At 42.0% G+C, this 15,964-nt stretch overlaps 1 protein-coding gene across 1 annotated transcript in view; it reads left to right on the top strand.

The window, feature by feature from the left end:
- ANO2 (anoctamin 2) overlaps positions 1–15,964 on the top strand; it is a 310,151-nt gene that overhangs the window by 71,772 nt on the left and 222,415 nt on the right. The window contains exon 4 of the mRNA XM_059681978.1: positions 590–688. Coding sequence (XP_059537961.1) covers positions 590–688 — 99 coding nt within the window. The remainder of the gene's footprint in view (positions 1–589; positions 689–15,964) is intronic.

Here is a 15,964-nt window from a genome sequence, read left to right as displayed (position 1 = left end):
TATACTCACAGAATCAGTTGACCTGGAACATACATTCACACTTGAGTCCTGGTCATGATTTATATTTATGATACTATTTGGAGTTATACTATTCACATTATTATTTATATAATTACTGTTTGGCATGGTGAACCCCTTTTGTGATCTTGGGCTGTGACACAACACAATAGAACAAAAATACAAACGTAACAACAAACAATGAAAATAGATGCATGTTGACAAATTGCAGACTGTTCACCAAATGCTGGCAGAAGTAAACCACATAACTACTATTGAGAGTTAATAGGATTTTTATGAAAATCATAATTATTTATATTTAAAATCTGTGCACACAATGGTTTTAACTTTTCTTTCCCCTTGAAGCCACCAAACCCCAGGGACCACTCTAACACTGCCCTATGGGCTTTGATGAGAACTTTTCTGAAACAGAATGGTATGGGTAGGAGGAGACTGGCTCCTAGTGAAGTTTAAAGAGAACAAAAATCAGAAACTGAAGAAACACCAGGTTGTGGCTTCTAGTTTGTGGAACCAGAAAGTCAAACTATGTCCTTATAAGTGTTTCTATTTCTTCTTTCTTTGTATCTTACAGAATAAAAGCCAAGGATCCATCTTTGTCCGGATACATGCCCCGTGGCAGGTGCTGGCCAGAGAGGCAGAATTCTTGAAGATCAAAGTTCCCACCAAGAAAGTATGTACATGTTTCTTCTGGGGTTAAGGGCCTCCTGAGGGATGGATGAATGTGAATAATTGGGGAACAGGGTCTTGTGGGACATGGGTTTTGTGGAGGTGAAATCACACTTACCTCCCAAGGACCCTAAGTATGGGGAATGAAGTGGGTGGGACAGGAAAAGAGTTGGGGGTGGGGAGAGGGGCTGGATTTGGAGATCTTTTCACTTCAGAGCTCCACCTGGAATGGGCTCCATGAGAAGCCAGACATTACCCTGATCTAGCTTCTTGATTTCTTCTTTCTTCCTCTTCTTGGGGTCCCAACGCAACCAGGCATTTTTTTCAGAGTGAACGTAACAATGAGAAGAGACAGCAACCCATGATGATTGGGTCAGCAGCATGCAGGGAAAACTGCACCAAACATGCTGTGAATATTCTGGTTGTGACTCTGCCACTAAGTATTGTGTGTGATGGGCTTGGCTCATCTCTTTTGTAAAATAGAAGATTCCTCATCAGAAGAGTTGGTCAAAATTATTTGGGAATACTTTCAAAGTGTTCATACCAATGTCTCATCTTGTGATTTTGATTTTGTTGGTTGGTGTGGAATGAGGAGCTGGTGCCAGTATTGTGAAAAATATCCCCAGGAGGTTGTCATCCATATCTGGGTTGAGAGCCACACAGTTTAGATGATTTTTAAGGTCCTTTTTAGCTGATATAGTCTATGTATAATTTAGAAACCTTCTCAGGAATTCCTAGGTGACAGTCTTGTAAAACAAAATCCAGCGAACACCTCACACCTCCAAAAAGAAAGGAAACATGGCCACAGATTCACCATTCCTTTTTTTTTTTTTAAAAAAAATTAGGCATTTTAGGTGAAATGGGTGGTTATTGGCCTTGACCATTTGAGATGGCTCGAGGAAGGGTCCTGGGCAGATAATAATCTAGTTTAACCATGAGTGATCTATTGATGATCTATCTCTTTATCTGTCTCTGTTTTTCTCTGTCTCTGTCTCTGTATCTTACACCCCCCCCCCCACACACACCCACACCCCTATAGTGTCATTCCACAAGTGGTGGCCAAGCTTTGCAGAGATTATTTTTATCATTCTAACTACCATAATCCCCACCCTCCCAATATTTTTTGCCTTCTATACCACCATTATCACCTGCCTATATCACCATCTCCACTATCATTAGCATCCTTATAGTCAGCAACACCATTCTGATTAGCATTTTTGGCTATGTTTACATCTTCACTACCAACAGATTTACCATTCCCATCAAAAATCACTTATCAACACACACACACACACACACACAAAAGAAAAAAAAGAAAAAAACACTCATCTAGTACCATCATGTGGGATGCCATTATGAACTACTCAACAAAGATAAAGCCCGGGGGTCCTGTTTTTACAGGTTTATTAAGATGGATAATAACCTCCATGGCAGGTGGACACATGACTATTAAACAAGGAACAAACATAGACATGAACATTGGCTACAAACCTCTGCTAATAAAAAGGTCAATGTTTTGGGGTCACATGCCTAAAAGTCTTGGTTTCATAAGGACCACACTGTGATCTTTCTCCCCTTAGTTGTACTATTGCGTTCTTTGTCTCACCGTTTTAATCCCTTCAGTCCTTTTACTGCTGTCCTCAAATGTGATCTGTCATCTTTGTTCTAGATCTCTGCTCCTCCTCCATTGATGTTCTCCCAGTCTGCTGGCAACAGGACCCAAGCCTAAGCCTTAGATAGAGGCTTCTGCTTACCTCCGCTGGTGTCCTAACATGGCCAACCCCTTTTTCTTCTCTTTCTTCTAACTTCAATATATAGTTTTTCTTCTCCTTTCTCTGGTTTATCTGAATAATGTTCTTTTAATCTCATTCTAGTTGTATCTTGCTTCCTATGTTTTTATCTTTTGCTGGCTGATCCACGGAAAGAAGGTGAGCAAAACTCTAATGCCCATGCTACTGCTTCTGTCCCCAGAACAATCCTTTTAGCAAGAAACCTAGAGACATAGAAAAAGTGTATATCCTTCTTCAATTTTTTTCTCTTTACCTCTCTTTCTTCTTTGCTCTCCATCTTTCTTTTACTCCCATGCTTTTCCTTTCCTTCTTTTCTCTTCAACCTCTCTCTTCTGATGCCTTCTCCTAGCTTCCCTCTCTGTTCTTTGAACACCCTATCACACCTCTCGTTTTCCTACCACTTTCTTTTTTCCCTCAGTCCCAGACTCAGTCCCCAAGTAGTGCCAGCCTCTGATCCTCTGGTCTCTGCTTGTCCTTTCACAGGCTCATACCTTTGAGAGCATATCTTCCCTCAGAGTTTGTATGCCCCCAAACATTTATCCTATTGGAACTTCCCATGTATAGTTTAGGTGGTACTTGCACTTGAATTTGTAGAAAGGATAATTAGGACAAGGACATATTATAGCCATCTCTTAGTTTCCCTCCTTTTTTATTTTTGCATTTATTTTTCATAATTCAAAAATATGTTTAACCTATAACCTGGTGTAAATTTGAGTTGTACAAAATGTTAATTTGATGTATCTAGCTATTGTAATATGATTGCCATTGCAGTGATAATCAGCAACTCTATCATGTCACATAACTTTTTCTTTCTTTTTTGTGGTTGGAATAATTAAGTTCTAGTCTCTTAGCAAGTTTGATGATTATAATATAATATTGTTGTCCATATTCTACTGTGCATTGGATCTCTGAGGCTTATGTACTACTTGTTGAAAGTTTCATCCTTGAACAACACCTAACCTATTCCCTTCCCTCTATTTCCTGGTAACCAACAATTCACTCTCTGTTTTCACAAAAGTTTAGATTTTTAGATTCCATGTATAAGTGATTTCATACAGTACTTTTCTTACTCTGACTTATCTCACTTAACATAGTGTCTTCAAGTTTCATCCATGTTGTTGCAAATGGCAGGATGTCCTTCCTTCTCATGGCTGAATACTATTCCATTGTGAACATACAACACATCTTCGTTAGCCATTCATGCGTTGATGAGCACTTTGGTTATTTTCCACCCCTTCTTCCTTTTAATTTTGGGAGACACTACACTAGACAATCCTCAGAAGACCAGACTTTTAGCCTTGGTTCTGTACTTATTTGCTATATGATTTGGGGATGTCACTTCATCTTTCAGAGCCTCAGTTTCTTCACATGTGATATGGGCATAATAATACCTGCCCTATTTTTCTTAGAAGGCCATTGTAAGAATCCAGTTCTTAACCAGTGCTATGGAAATACAGGAATTTGTTATTGTGTCTGTGTTCTCAAGTCTTTTTATGTATATTCTCAATTCCTAGTCCCCCAGTCAATGTCCCTCCTGACCCAATAGGCAGACAACACTGATGGAATTCTCACAGTAGGAGAGTCTTTGGAGAGACCCGAAGGGCACAGAAATAATCCATGCACTCAGAAAGCTATAGTCAAAGGAGCAACAGGAAGAATGCACATGCCCAGAATCAAAACACTAGTTAGATGGTGTGTCAAACAGCGACTCATTAGGACAGGACAGATTCTGCATGGAAACATGGTGAACCAGGGAGTCTGGAGAATAAAGCCAGATGGTGGCTCCTACAAGGCTCCAGGTATAACAGAAAGAACTTCTCCCAAAGTTCCTGGGCCCCAGATGTGACACAGGTAGACTGTTCTGGCATCCTTCTATGGGTTCAGTCACATGACCCTGATCTTTGTATTCATAGCAATGCAGTGGCTTGTTGTTGACCTTACAGGGGGTGTCATAACCAGGAGACTGGAATATAACCTGGTATGCTGGGGAGGATGCATATGTTTTTAAAAGTTATTCCGAGACCTGATCCCAGGGGTGGTGGTGGGGATTAAATCTAGTTTCTGAGATGAGAAATGAACATGGAGGGGAGGATGAGACAGGGAAGTCTGTGGAGGGTCAGTGTTGGGTCCAGTGGCACTCTTCTCCTTTTTAAGTGTGTCTGGGAAGTGACTGCAATGAGAATAAACTACATTTGCAGAGAACCACATCCTGGTGGCAGGGGAAACATGGAAGAAGGCTGAGGCATGGTATGGGATCATCTAAGCATCTTCCAGGCTGGTGGAAGTTTGTGTCATAACTCAGTGGGCTCTGGAGAGACCAGGAAGATGGGGAGGAGATCTCAAACCTGGACAAATCCATAGTAATGTGTCCAGGGACTCAGAGTCCTGAGCACAGATATTAATTGGGAAGGGGAACCTTGGAAGGAAGCATTTGTTTTCCAAAAACAACAACAAGAGAGCCAGCATTTTGTGAGGGACACTCATTCATGTACAGAAAGAGGGTGGGAAGGCCTGGCCTTTGGCCCCGAGGAGCCTGGGAAGGTTTGAAATGGTTGTTTTCTCATTTCTGCTTATTACCAAGGTGGCCTTTCTAGACTGTGGTCAATGTCTATGTTTATTTCTCATTCACTTTCATATGTATGAATGGCCATCCCCCTTTCGCACCTCTCACATTCACTTATGCCCCAAGTGCTGCCTGCAACAGAGACAAGGCCAGGGATGGACAAGGGGGAGTAACCAAGTCTATTCTTATCAATGAAATCATTTTAACCCAGCCACTAAACTAAGAAGAAGTGACATGCCTGGAATGGGGGGAAATCACTTTTATTTAATCTGGCAAAGCTTTTGTCGCTATTATTAATAGAGTGAGTAATATCGAGGGGTCATGCATGCTGTTCCCAGGAGCCTATGAGGACTTTAGTTTTTAAATCCTTCCCATGCAAGCAGATGCCATTAACTTTGAGCAAGTCATACCTTCGTAGGAAAGTAGGCTCAGAGCTCCCCTCATTTCCAAACCGGGAATAATAAATGTCAGTAAGGGCTGTTGTAAGGAGCAGTGACGATATATTTAGGATGCCTAGCATAGAGGCACGTGCAACACAAAGTAACTGCGATTACTACTGTTGTTGGTATTATTGTTCATACGCGATGTGTGTCGGGCAGGACAGTTGGCACCAGAGCTTGGCTGCTTCTTCCTGCTATTTCCCTTCACAGCCAACATCTGTATTGTTGTGGGGAAAAAGGCCCAGTCCCTTAAATCTGCCGAGGAAGCCAGAAGCCCAGACATGGAATCAGTGGAGAGGCGGGAGCAGATGGCCTTTGGGCTCTGTGCTGGGGAATTTCTGTTTCCTATAGCATGGGTCCTTGGGGTGTTCGCAAACATAATGGCTCCATGTGCGCGGCCTGTGATGCAGTCACTGGGAAAGCCAGCAGGCCCCACAGCATGGGAGAGACAGCTTGAAGGCACCCATTTCAAAGGATCAACAGCAGGTGTGACAAGTAGAGACCTCAAGTTCCACTGCTGGCTCTGCCCCCATGAATCTGGGATTATTTGATTCATATCTTTGCCTATTTCCCCAAACAGGACTTGAGATGGAGTACAACCAAAAGCATAAACACAAATGGAGCATTTAAAAGAAGGACACATAAAAAAGAAGTATGTAACTGAGGGGGAAGTAGGGAGTTATAGAGAAATAATGGTAATTGAAATAGAAAATCAGGGTAGTTAATGCAAGTGAGACAATTTTCATTCTGAGTTTCCAGGTAGCCAAGGCAGAAAGGACTGTGGCTTATATATCTACTCTGCTCTGTTTCGTCAGAGGAGGCAAACTTTGTCCTGCTGTTAAAACATAATTGTTAGGTAAAAGTTGTGAATAATATAAGGGGCATATTTTCAGTGATGAGTTCATATAAGGTTCTGGAATGTTCTTTGTATAACTTTTCTTAATTGGTTCTGGATAAAACCTGAGGATGTAATGTTGAACTGTAGTTCAGGGAAGGTTGTATTATAAATAATATAGGTAAATTTCTGATGCGCTAACTTGATTAAAAGATAAAGGTTAGAGCAGAAGTACCAATCATATTTTAATTCTCTCCATAAAATCCATGTTTTGGAATAGTTTAACCTACTAAATTGCATTTATTAAGGAATAATTCATCTTCCTTTTTCATTAACTGAAAACACATATAACTGTCACTAAGAATTTTCTGATCAGTGTGAGAAAATTGGTGGTATCTTGCTGAACCAATATAATTCCAGTTAAAAAGCAAAGAAATGACATGTTAGTTAACCTCAATGGCCCCTTAAGGGGAAAATATTAATTCCATTAAGCTTTGTCAATTATGGGAAGTCATTCTCAGGTGCCTATTACTGCCTCTCTGGAAATTCTGATTTGGTAACTGTGGCTTTTGTAAAAGTTCCACAGGAAGAGCCTCCCCCTAGCTCATGGTGCCCACCCTGCTTCAGGGACTCGGCCTGGCCAGGATTGCAGCACCTCTTGTTTCTATTCAGATTTGAGGCCTGTATTAGTCAGGATTCTGAGAAATAGAACCAATATGATTTGCATCCATGTGATATATATATATATATATATATATATATATATATATATATATATATATATATATATAATAAAAAATTGATCCAGGTGGTTTTGGAGGCTTAAGAAGTCCCAAGGTTTGCAATTGTCAGTCTGGAGATGTAGGAGAGTCAATGGTGTGAGCTCCAATCAAATGCTGGCAGGCTCAAGACCCAAGAAGAGCCAATGTTTCAGTTTGAGCCCAAAGGCAGTATAAGATCAATGTCTCAGTTCAGCAGGCAGGCAGGAGGAGTGCCCTCTTACTCATGGGAAAGTCAGCCTTTTTGTTCTGTTTAGGCCTTCACCTGATTGGATGAGGCCCACCATATTAGAGAGGACAATCTGCTTTACTCAGTCTATCCATTCAAATGTTCATCCTATTAAAAAACACCCTCACTGACACACCCAGAATATCTGGGCACTGCATGTCCCAGTCAAATTGACATAAAATTAACCATTGCAAGGCTTGTACTTTTTTAAAAATATAGATATTTTATTGATTTTTTACAGAGAGGAAGGGAGAGTTAGAAACATCAATGAGAGAGAAACATCGATCAGCTGCCTCCTGCACACCTCCCACTGGGGATGTGCCTGCAACCAAGGTACATGCCCTTGTCCAGAATCGAACCTGAGACCCCTCAGTCCGCAGTCTGACACTCCATCCACTGAGCCAAACCGGCGAGGGCGCAAGGCTTGTACTTTTAAGACCCAGTCAAGTTGACAAAATTAACCATTGCAAGGCTTGTATTTTTTAAAAAATAATTCTTTATTGTTGGAAGAATTACATATGTCCCATTTTTACCCCATTGACCCCTCCAGCCTGCCCCTGCCCCCGGCCCCAGGCTTTTGCCACTCCATTGTCTGTGTTCATAGGTTATGCATATATGCATACAAGTTCCTTGGTTGATTACCTTCCTCCCACCCACACTCCCCCACCTTGTATTTTTATAGTGGGTTGAGTAGTGGCATCCAAAAGGAATGTCTAAGCCCCAACCCTGAGACTTGTGAATGTGATCTTATTTGGAAAGAGGGTCTTTGCAGACATAATTAGCCTTAAGGATCTCAAGATGAGGTCACCCTGGACTTAGGGTGCACCCAAATCCAATGGGTCCACCCTAAGAAAATGTAGAAAGAGATTTGGGACACACAGACACACAAGGGAGAATTCCATGTGAAGATGGGGAAAGAGATTGGAGTGATAGAGCCACAAGCCAATAAATGCCTGTGGCCATCAGAAGCTGAAAGAAGGAAGGAAGCTTTTCTCCTTAGAGCCATAGGGGAAGGGAGCACTGCCCTGACGACACCTCTATTTCAAACTTGTGCTTTCACAACTCTGACAGAGTAAGTTCCTGTTGTTACAAGCCCCACCCAGTTTGTGATAATTTGTCATGGCAGCCCTAGGAAATGAACACACTTTTCCTCTGGGCAGAAAGCAAGAAACAGACAACTCAAGACCTGGGTTTCGGTAGGCTTGATGGCTTGCTCTATATCCCAAGAATCTACTTTTCATCTTCTAAGATTGCTTGAAATAGGCTTGTTCATTTCTTGATGCTTGATTTTGGGGTTGTCTAGAGGAGTCTTTGTGCAAGTTTCCTCCTATATGACCTTAGTGTGTCTATGTCTACTTTGCATTTTGTTCCTGGTTTGATGAGATCAGAGAGTCTTGGGAAAGGCTCATCTTAGCACGGATGGTGGACGGAGATCCGGTGTGGCTAAGAAAAACTGCTTATTTATTTCAACAATTATTGTACCACTTATGCATCTATTTCCAAAGATAATCATTGTTTGATTAAGGTAAAGCTTATGCTAAAGCAGAATGGTATCTGTAAAATAAGGATGTTCCCATGTTTTAAAGCTTGACTACATTTTATACTTTAACAGAAAGGTTGATAAAAGCATTCTCAACAATATAAAACAAAATTAAAATAAGAAAAAAACTAGTAACCAAAGATATAAGTTGATAAATAGCTAACTAAATTAATTATTTTAAATACAGCAGATGCTTCCTATGTGTTGTGCTCTTTGATAAGCATTATTTTATTTTTATCCTCACAACAACAATATGAAGTAGGTACTAGCCTTAGCCCATTTTATAGATGAGAAAACTGAGGCTCATAGAGGTTAATAAACTTACTTAAGGCCACACAGCATGAAGGGGTTAGATTCAGGACTCAAAGACATTTCTGTCTGGCTCCAAAGTCATGCTTCTACCCTCTCACTTTACCTAAGAATCCATAACTGGGGCTTGAGGTAGCATAGTCTGGAGCAACATTCCTCAAAGTATTTACTGTAGAGTAAAAGTGTTTTGTTTTAACAAAACCCCCCAAAATTCCATAATCTTATAAACTCTAGAAAACTCTTAATTATTACAACTTATCTGACCAATTAAAAGTTCTGAAAAGCCTTGTAGTAAAGAAGATGGTTCAATTTCGTTCAACCTGTTTCCTGCTGAACACTGATATGATACTAATAGGTATATTAACAGGTGTCCTGGGAACCAGTGGTCTGCAGAACATACTTTGGAAGATTCCATCCTAGGTTAAGTAATCTTGGACTTGGAGAGGTCACACACTTAATTGTTTTTTTAATGCCACGGACTAGCTCATTACATTATCTAACAGCTCTGGATTATAGCTTTCTCATCTGTAAAGTAAGGAACTTAGATCCTAAATTCTCTGTAATAGCTGTAAAATGTGTGGTCTACATGTTAGCCAAGTGACAATTTGTGAATTTGTTTATTCTTTCCCTGTTATTGATATTGGTGAAGGGAACTGGGGATGGATAACATTTAAGGTCATTCACTCTGATTGTGTTCAACTATCTAAGAGTAAAAATGTCCTACATCCACCACCTTTTCAAAGTTGTGCTTTAAATGAGGTAGTGCACTGAGCCTGTGGGTGCCTGTTTCTCATGTGGGGCTGCCCTTTAACTCTGATCCTGGTCACATCACTGAATTCTCTGCACATGCTGGACTGCTTTTTTCCAAACTACACCTTACTGTGGAGCCTACATTGCACTCTGTTAGACTCTTGTCAAAAGGAGAGTACTTTACTCTTCCTTCCAGGGGCTAGACCTTGGCTAATGCATTAAATATTTGCCTCTGGTCCTAGAATGATCTTCCTACCCACCCCAGATAGACAATAAACAATCAAGAAGCCCAAATATCATTTTCCTCATAGACCTTTCTTTGTTCATGTAGCTGAACTGAACTCACCTTTACCTACAGTCTGTATTTTTCTTACCTGTTAGTTTTTATTTATTGGGTGCTTTACTCTAGTGTCTTCAGATCTACCATAATCTCCCAAGAGTAGAAACTATAGTTTATGTTACCTGTGTATTCCCTGTAAACTCTAGTATGGTGTTCCATAAATAATAGGTGCTCAATAAATTAGCAATCAAAGAGCATGCACCGAAATACAGTGATCAACTGATGCCAAATAATTCTTGTTTCCCCAGCTGTAGGATCTTTTTGCAGCTGTGATCCTCCACATACTAGCAGGGGTTTCAGCTCCATGCAAAATTCATGAACAGAAGCGACACTCCTTTCTCTCCCCACCCTGACCACCTCCTTCTTTTTTTTTTAATGATTCTTTTTTTAAAAAAATATATTTTATTGATTTTATACAGAGAGGAAGGGAGAGGGATAGAGAGCCAGAAACATCGATCAGCTGCCTCCTGCACACCCCCCACTGGGGATGTGCCCGCAACCAATGTACATGCCCTTGACCGGAATCGAACCTGGGATCCCTCAGCCCGCAGGATGATGCTCCATCCACTGAGCCAAACCGGTTAGGGCACCACCTCCTTCTTTTATCAGGTAGTGATTCAGGGCTATTTGGACAGTTTCGTGAATTGTCCTTAGTGACCAGAAAGTAAGAAGCAGGAGAAATCCCATCAGTTCTATTAAAGATGGAGAACTTGCAGATCCTGGGTCCTGGGCAGAGGGTCACTGTGCACTAAGCCTTCCAAGTTCCTTCCACGACAGATTCCTTTTATTGTTATCATCAATAATTTTTGAAACGAACCAGAAGTGTTGCTGTTTCCATAAGATTGTCTGTAGGTGGGGCCTTTCCCCTATTGTCACTGCCTGTTCCCAAGCATGTGTTTTTAATAGAGGCCCAGCTGAGAGGGTAGGGTTTATATTTGATATCTTTATGGGCTGTTCAGTGCATGCTCTTTGATTGCTATTTAAATCAGCTGGAAAGAGTGCAGAATACTTTGAATTTTTATTCTTTTTTTTGTTTGTTTTCTGTAATCCCTCTCATCTTAAAAAATCAGAAAAAATAACTAGTGCCACCTAAGTGTTGCAGTTTGAGTAAGGAACCTCAGATGGCACATGCACATGACCATGATTTAGACATGCCGCCAGGCCTGGAAGGACCACAGTGAAGCTGAGCATATGAAAATGTAATGGCATTTTCATTAACAGTGAAGCTGAAAATGTAATGGAAAGTGAATTTGAATTTTTTATTAAGTTGTTTTTAGATTCATGGCTTAAAAACTATTGAAATAGAAGCAGTAGTTTTCTTTTTCACATCCTCACTCTCATGTCTGTCTGAACTAGGTTAGCACAGGCCAGGCTGGGGGTGTCTGGGAACCAGATACTGGACTGTGGGCTGGTGGGGCTAAGGGCAAAGGGCAGTGGGTAGGCCGGCCACTGAATTTATCATCCGAAGTGGGGTGCTTTGGGAGTGAAAGAGCTATTGATAACTATGCCAAGACACATTGTAAACCCGGACCATAGTGAGTAACTGGGGCATGGGGTTGGTCCCCACAGTTGCCCAGCTTGGCTGTGGATGCCCCTGTGGGTATGTGAGAAAGGGCTAGCAGGAGGGGAGATGCAGAGAGGCAGTCCGCTTCTGGCACTTGGGGCTTATGGGCCGAGTTCTCCTTACCCAGTAAGAACTGATGTCAGTAATGTCCTGGCTCATAATGGCTCTTGAGATAGGATTGTTACATTTTCAGGAATTTTGAGAGCTGATTGTTATACCATTGATAGCTTGAAATTGCATACAGTGAGCATGCTGCAGTCGCCCCTATCCACAGTTCAGCTTTCCATGGTTTCAGTTATCCACAGTCAACAACAGTCTGAAAATATTAAATGGAAAATTCCAGAAATAAACAATTTATACATTTTATTTATTTATTTTTAAATATATTTTATTGATTTTTTGCAGAGAGGAAGGGAGAGGAATAGAGAGTTAGAAACATCAATGAGAGAGAAACATTGATCAGCTGCCTCCTGCACACTCCCCACTGGGGATTTGCCCGCAACCAAGGTACATGCCCTTGACCAGAATTGAACCTGGGACCCTTGAGTCTGAAGGCCAATGCTCTATCCACTGAGCCAAACCAGTTAGGGCAACAATTTATAAATTTTAAATTGCACACTGTTCTGGGTAGCATGATAAAATCTCACACCACCTTGTTCCATCAAACCTGGGACACGAATCATCCCTTTGTCCTGTGTCTCCAGGCTGTATATATTCCCTGCCCATCAATCACTTAGCCTTCTTGGTTATCATTATGATAAAATCGTGTGTGTGTGCATGTGTGTGTGTGTGTGTGTGTGCCTACATGCGTGTGTGCATGCGTGTGTGTGAGAAAGAGAAAGAGAGGGAGAGGGCATATTCACATGACTTTTATTACAGTATCTTGTTAAAATTGTTCTATTTTCTGATTAGTTATTGTTGCTAATTTCTTACAGTGCCTAACATAAACTTTATCATTGGTATATAGAGAAAACATAGCATACATGGGGTTTGGTACTCTCTGTGGTTTCAGACATCCATTGGGGGTCTTGGAACGTATCCCTGTGGATAAGGGAGTGGGGCTACTACATTTATACCATAGAAATCAGCACATATTACAAATTAGCCATCCTGACCCCCCCTCCCCCCACCCAGAGTGGTTGGTGTTTCCCAGCACTTCACAGATGAGAACACCGAGAAGGGGAACTGGGTGCAAAGGCCTGATGGGACCATTGACAAAATCTGTCCCATGGCTGGGGCAAGGTCCAACCTGTGGGTGTTGAAGGACTATTAGAGAGGAGCCAGAAATGACAGTCAGGGACTGTGATACAGAAATTGATTTCTTTTTTTTTAATCTTTAATTTCTTTATTGGTTAAGGTATTACAAATGTTTCCTCATCCCCCCATTAACCCCCAACTTCCCTGCCCCCCCAACTCATGCTCTCATCCCCCTGTTGTCCATGTCCATTGGTCTGGCTTATATACATGCATACAAGTCCTTTAGTTGATCTCTTCCCTTTACCCCCACCTTCCCCTACTTTCCCTCTGGGGAATTATAGTCTGATCGCTGTTTCTCTGTCTTTGGATCTGTCCCTGTTCATCAGTCTATGTTGTTCTCTATATATTTCCCACCCCTCCTCCGCCTGCTTACTCTGCACCAGCCACACTGGCCTCCTTGCTGTTCCTTCAGAAAGCCAAGCATGTTTTCACTGTAGGGCCGTTTTGCTTATCCTTCCTCCTGCTGAGACCTTCTCCAGATACCCACAGAACTCACCCCTTCATCGGGGCCTCAGCTCAGATGTCCCCTCCTCAGACAGGTCTCTCAACCATCCTCTGTGAGGCAGCTTCCCTGCCACTCTCCATCCATGTTCTCTCTCTTTTCATTTTTTCTCAGCTACCCAATACTGAGTCACATGTTTGTGTCTTTGTTTGTTGTCTATATCCTCACTACATTGGCAGCTCCATGAGGGCAGGATTTTGTTTGGCTGCATTGGCAACACCTAGAACAGGGCCTGGTATAGATCAAGCACTAAATCAGTATCTGATAATGAATGAAAGAATGGATCACACACAGCAGACCTAATCCACTGTTGGTGGCTTGCTGGAGGGTGATGCTGAGATGGGTTCTGAGCCTCCATCCAAGGGCATTAGGAAGGAATGCTGTGATCCCTTAGGGCTGCTGCAAGGTGGGGAATGGCAGCATAGTGTGTACATGTCCCATAATAGCCATCCCTAATCTGGGTCCTCAATAGTCCCTTTGGTTACCAAAGAACATGTAGGAAGAGTCTAATTGTACCTGGAGTGGGGCTTGGTTGTGTATAAGGCTTCCTAACCATTTGGAAGTTCACATTTTTCATCTATTCATTCATCCATCCACCCAATGAATATTTATTGACTATCACAATGTATGAGATACTTTGCTGAGGGCTGGTGATTCAGTGGTGACTACAGCTGGCCCTGGTTCCATGTGGCTTTGGTGTGTTGAGGATTCAGAAGTTAGTAGGTTGTGAACTGGGAGGCACCCACAGAATGAAAAGAAGGGAGTGAACAAAGAGCTAACCGGAGGAACTAATTTAGATGGTGGTGGGGAGCAGAGTGAAGGATGGTGTCATTTGAGCTGAGATCTGAGGATTGGGTAGAAGTTTGCCAGGTGTGGAGGACAGGTGAGCCTTCCCAGAAAAGGAAAGGACCTGTCCTACAGCCAAAGGTGAGAAAACCCTGGCCTGTGTGGGGAACTGGGAGGAGGTCCATGTGCCAGTGTGCATGAGGCACAGAGGCTGTGGGCAGAGGGGCTGAGGCTGCGGTGGAGGCAGGAGTCACAGCTTGTAGGGGCATAGTTAGCCGTGTAAATAGTTTGGATTTTATCCCACATTTTAAAAGTCAGCAAACATTCATTCATGTATACAAGACATACTGAGACAGAATTAAAAGCCATAAATGAGTGCATAGTTAGACCTTGGAAAACGTGCATTTTGTAAATATATTACTGCCTACATTCAGCATTGCTGTAGACAAGAAATTGACCTGTAGGCGTAGGTTGGGATGAAGACACTGAGCAGCTCCTGTTCTTAATGTGTGCAGAGTCTGCCTTTGGGCTCTGGAATGCCACTGAACTTAGCAGCTCTTGGTGCTGTTTGCATTTTGATTGGTGAATGGCTTAACACTCCCTCTCAAGGGTCAATGTGCTTATGCAAGGAACTTCTCTGCTCCAGTTCTGTGCGTGCTTGCGTGTGAGTGTGCATCCCTCCCTCTGCCTTCTCAGACAGCAATGGGGACAATAGTGCACAAATTCTGCTGCATCTTCAGCTTCTCTTCTTTATAACTTCTCTAGTTCACCAGCTTCCACCCCTGTCCAGTTAGTGGCTTGTGGTGCCACCTTCCACACTATTGACTTCTCTGTGCATCTGAGCCTTTTGACATTGAAGGTGAGTACTAGGTGGGTGTGATGATAATTTTCAGCCTCTCAAAATAAGTGAGATGCTGTGAATAATAACAGGTTAACCCTCCATTATCCAGTGATTGGAGGGGCAGAGGAAAGCACAAATAAATTCAAAGGGACAGATAATCTGAATTAATGTCTGTTGGGCTGTGGGGTGTAAGCAGTATGCATGCACACAGCTGGGCTCACTCTCCATCTTTCTACCTGGCCTGTGTTCTTCCTGCTGACTTTTCCTACCAGTTGCAAAGAGAGACCCTCTTAGGTCACTATAGATAAGTGATTTGTGGATAATCAAGATTATATTGTTTATATCATATGTTGTTATACCTCTTTCTTAATCTTTGGGGGGTCATTAGATCTCCAAAGGTTTGTGTGATATTGGGCATGTTAGTAAAACTTTCTGTACCTCAGTTTCTTTATCTGGAAAACAGGGACAGCAATGTGCATATGCTCATGATAGACATCACTATAGCCTTGGTTCCTTGCATCCCAGGCAGGGACATGATTCCAATGTAGAAAGAAAACAAATCAGGCCTCAGACCACACTGCTGTGCCCCGCTGAAGGGGAGACAGAGAGAGACAAGGGGGGAAAGAAGTAAGAAGAGAAGAATCTCAGCAAACCTCTTAGACTGTGACAATGAAGCCAAGCAAGCTTTTATGAGAACCACATTTGAGCCCTGGAATAAAAAATAGGAGCGACATACTTTAAAAATTATTTATGAT

Source organism: Myotis daubentonii, chromosome 2 (assembly GCF_963259705.1).
Source record: "Myotis daubentonii chromosome 2, mMyoDau2.1, whole genome shotgun sequence".
NCBI classification, from domain to species: Eukaryota; Metazoa; Chordata; class Mammalia; order Chiroptera; family Vespertilionidae; genus Myotis; species Myotis daubentonii.
The sequence above is the reverse complement of the archived record's forward strand: the minus strand, read 5'-3'. Positions and strand labels throughout refer to the sequence as shown.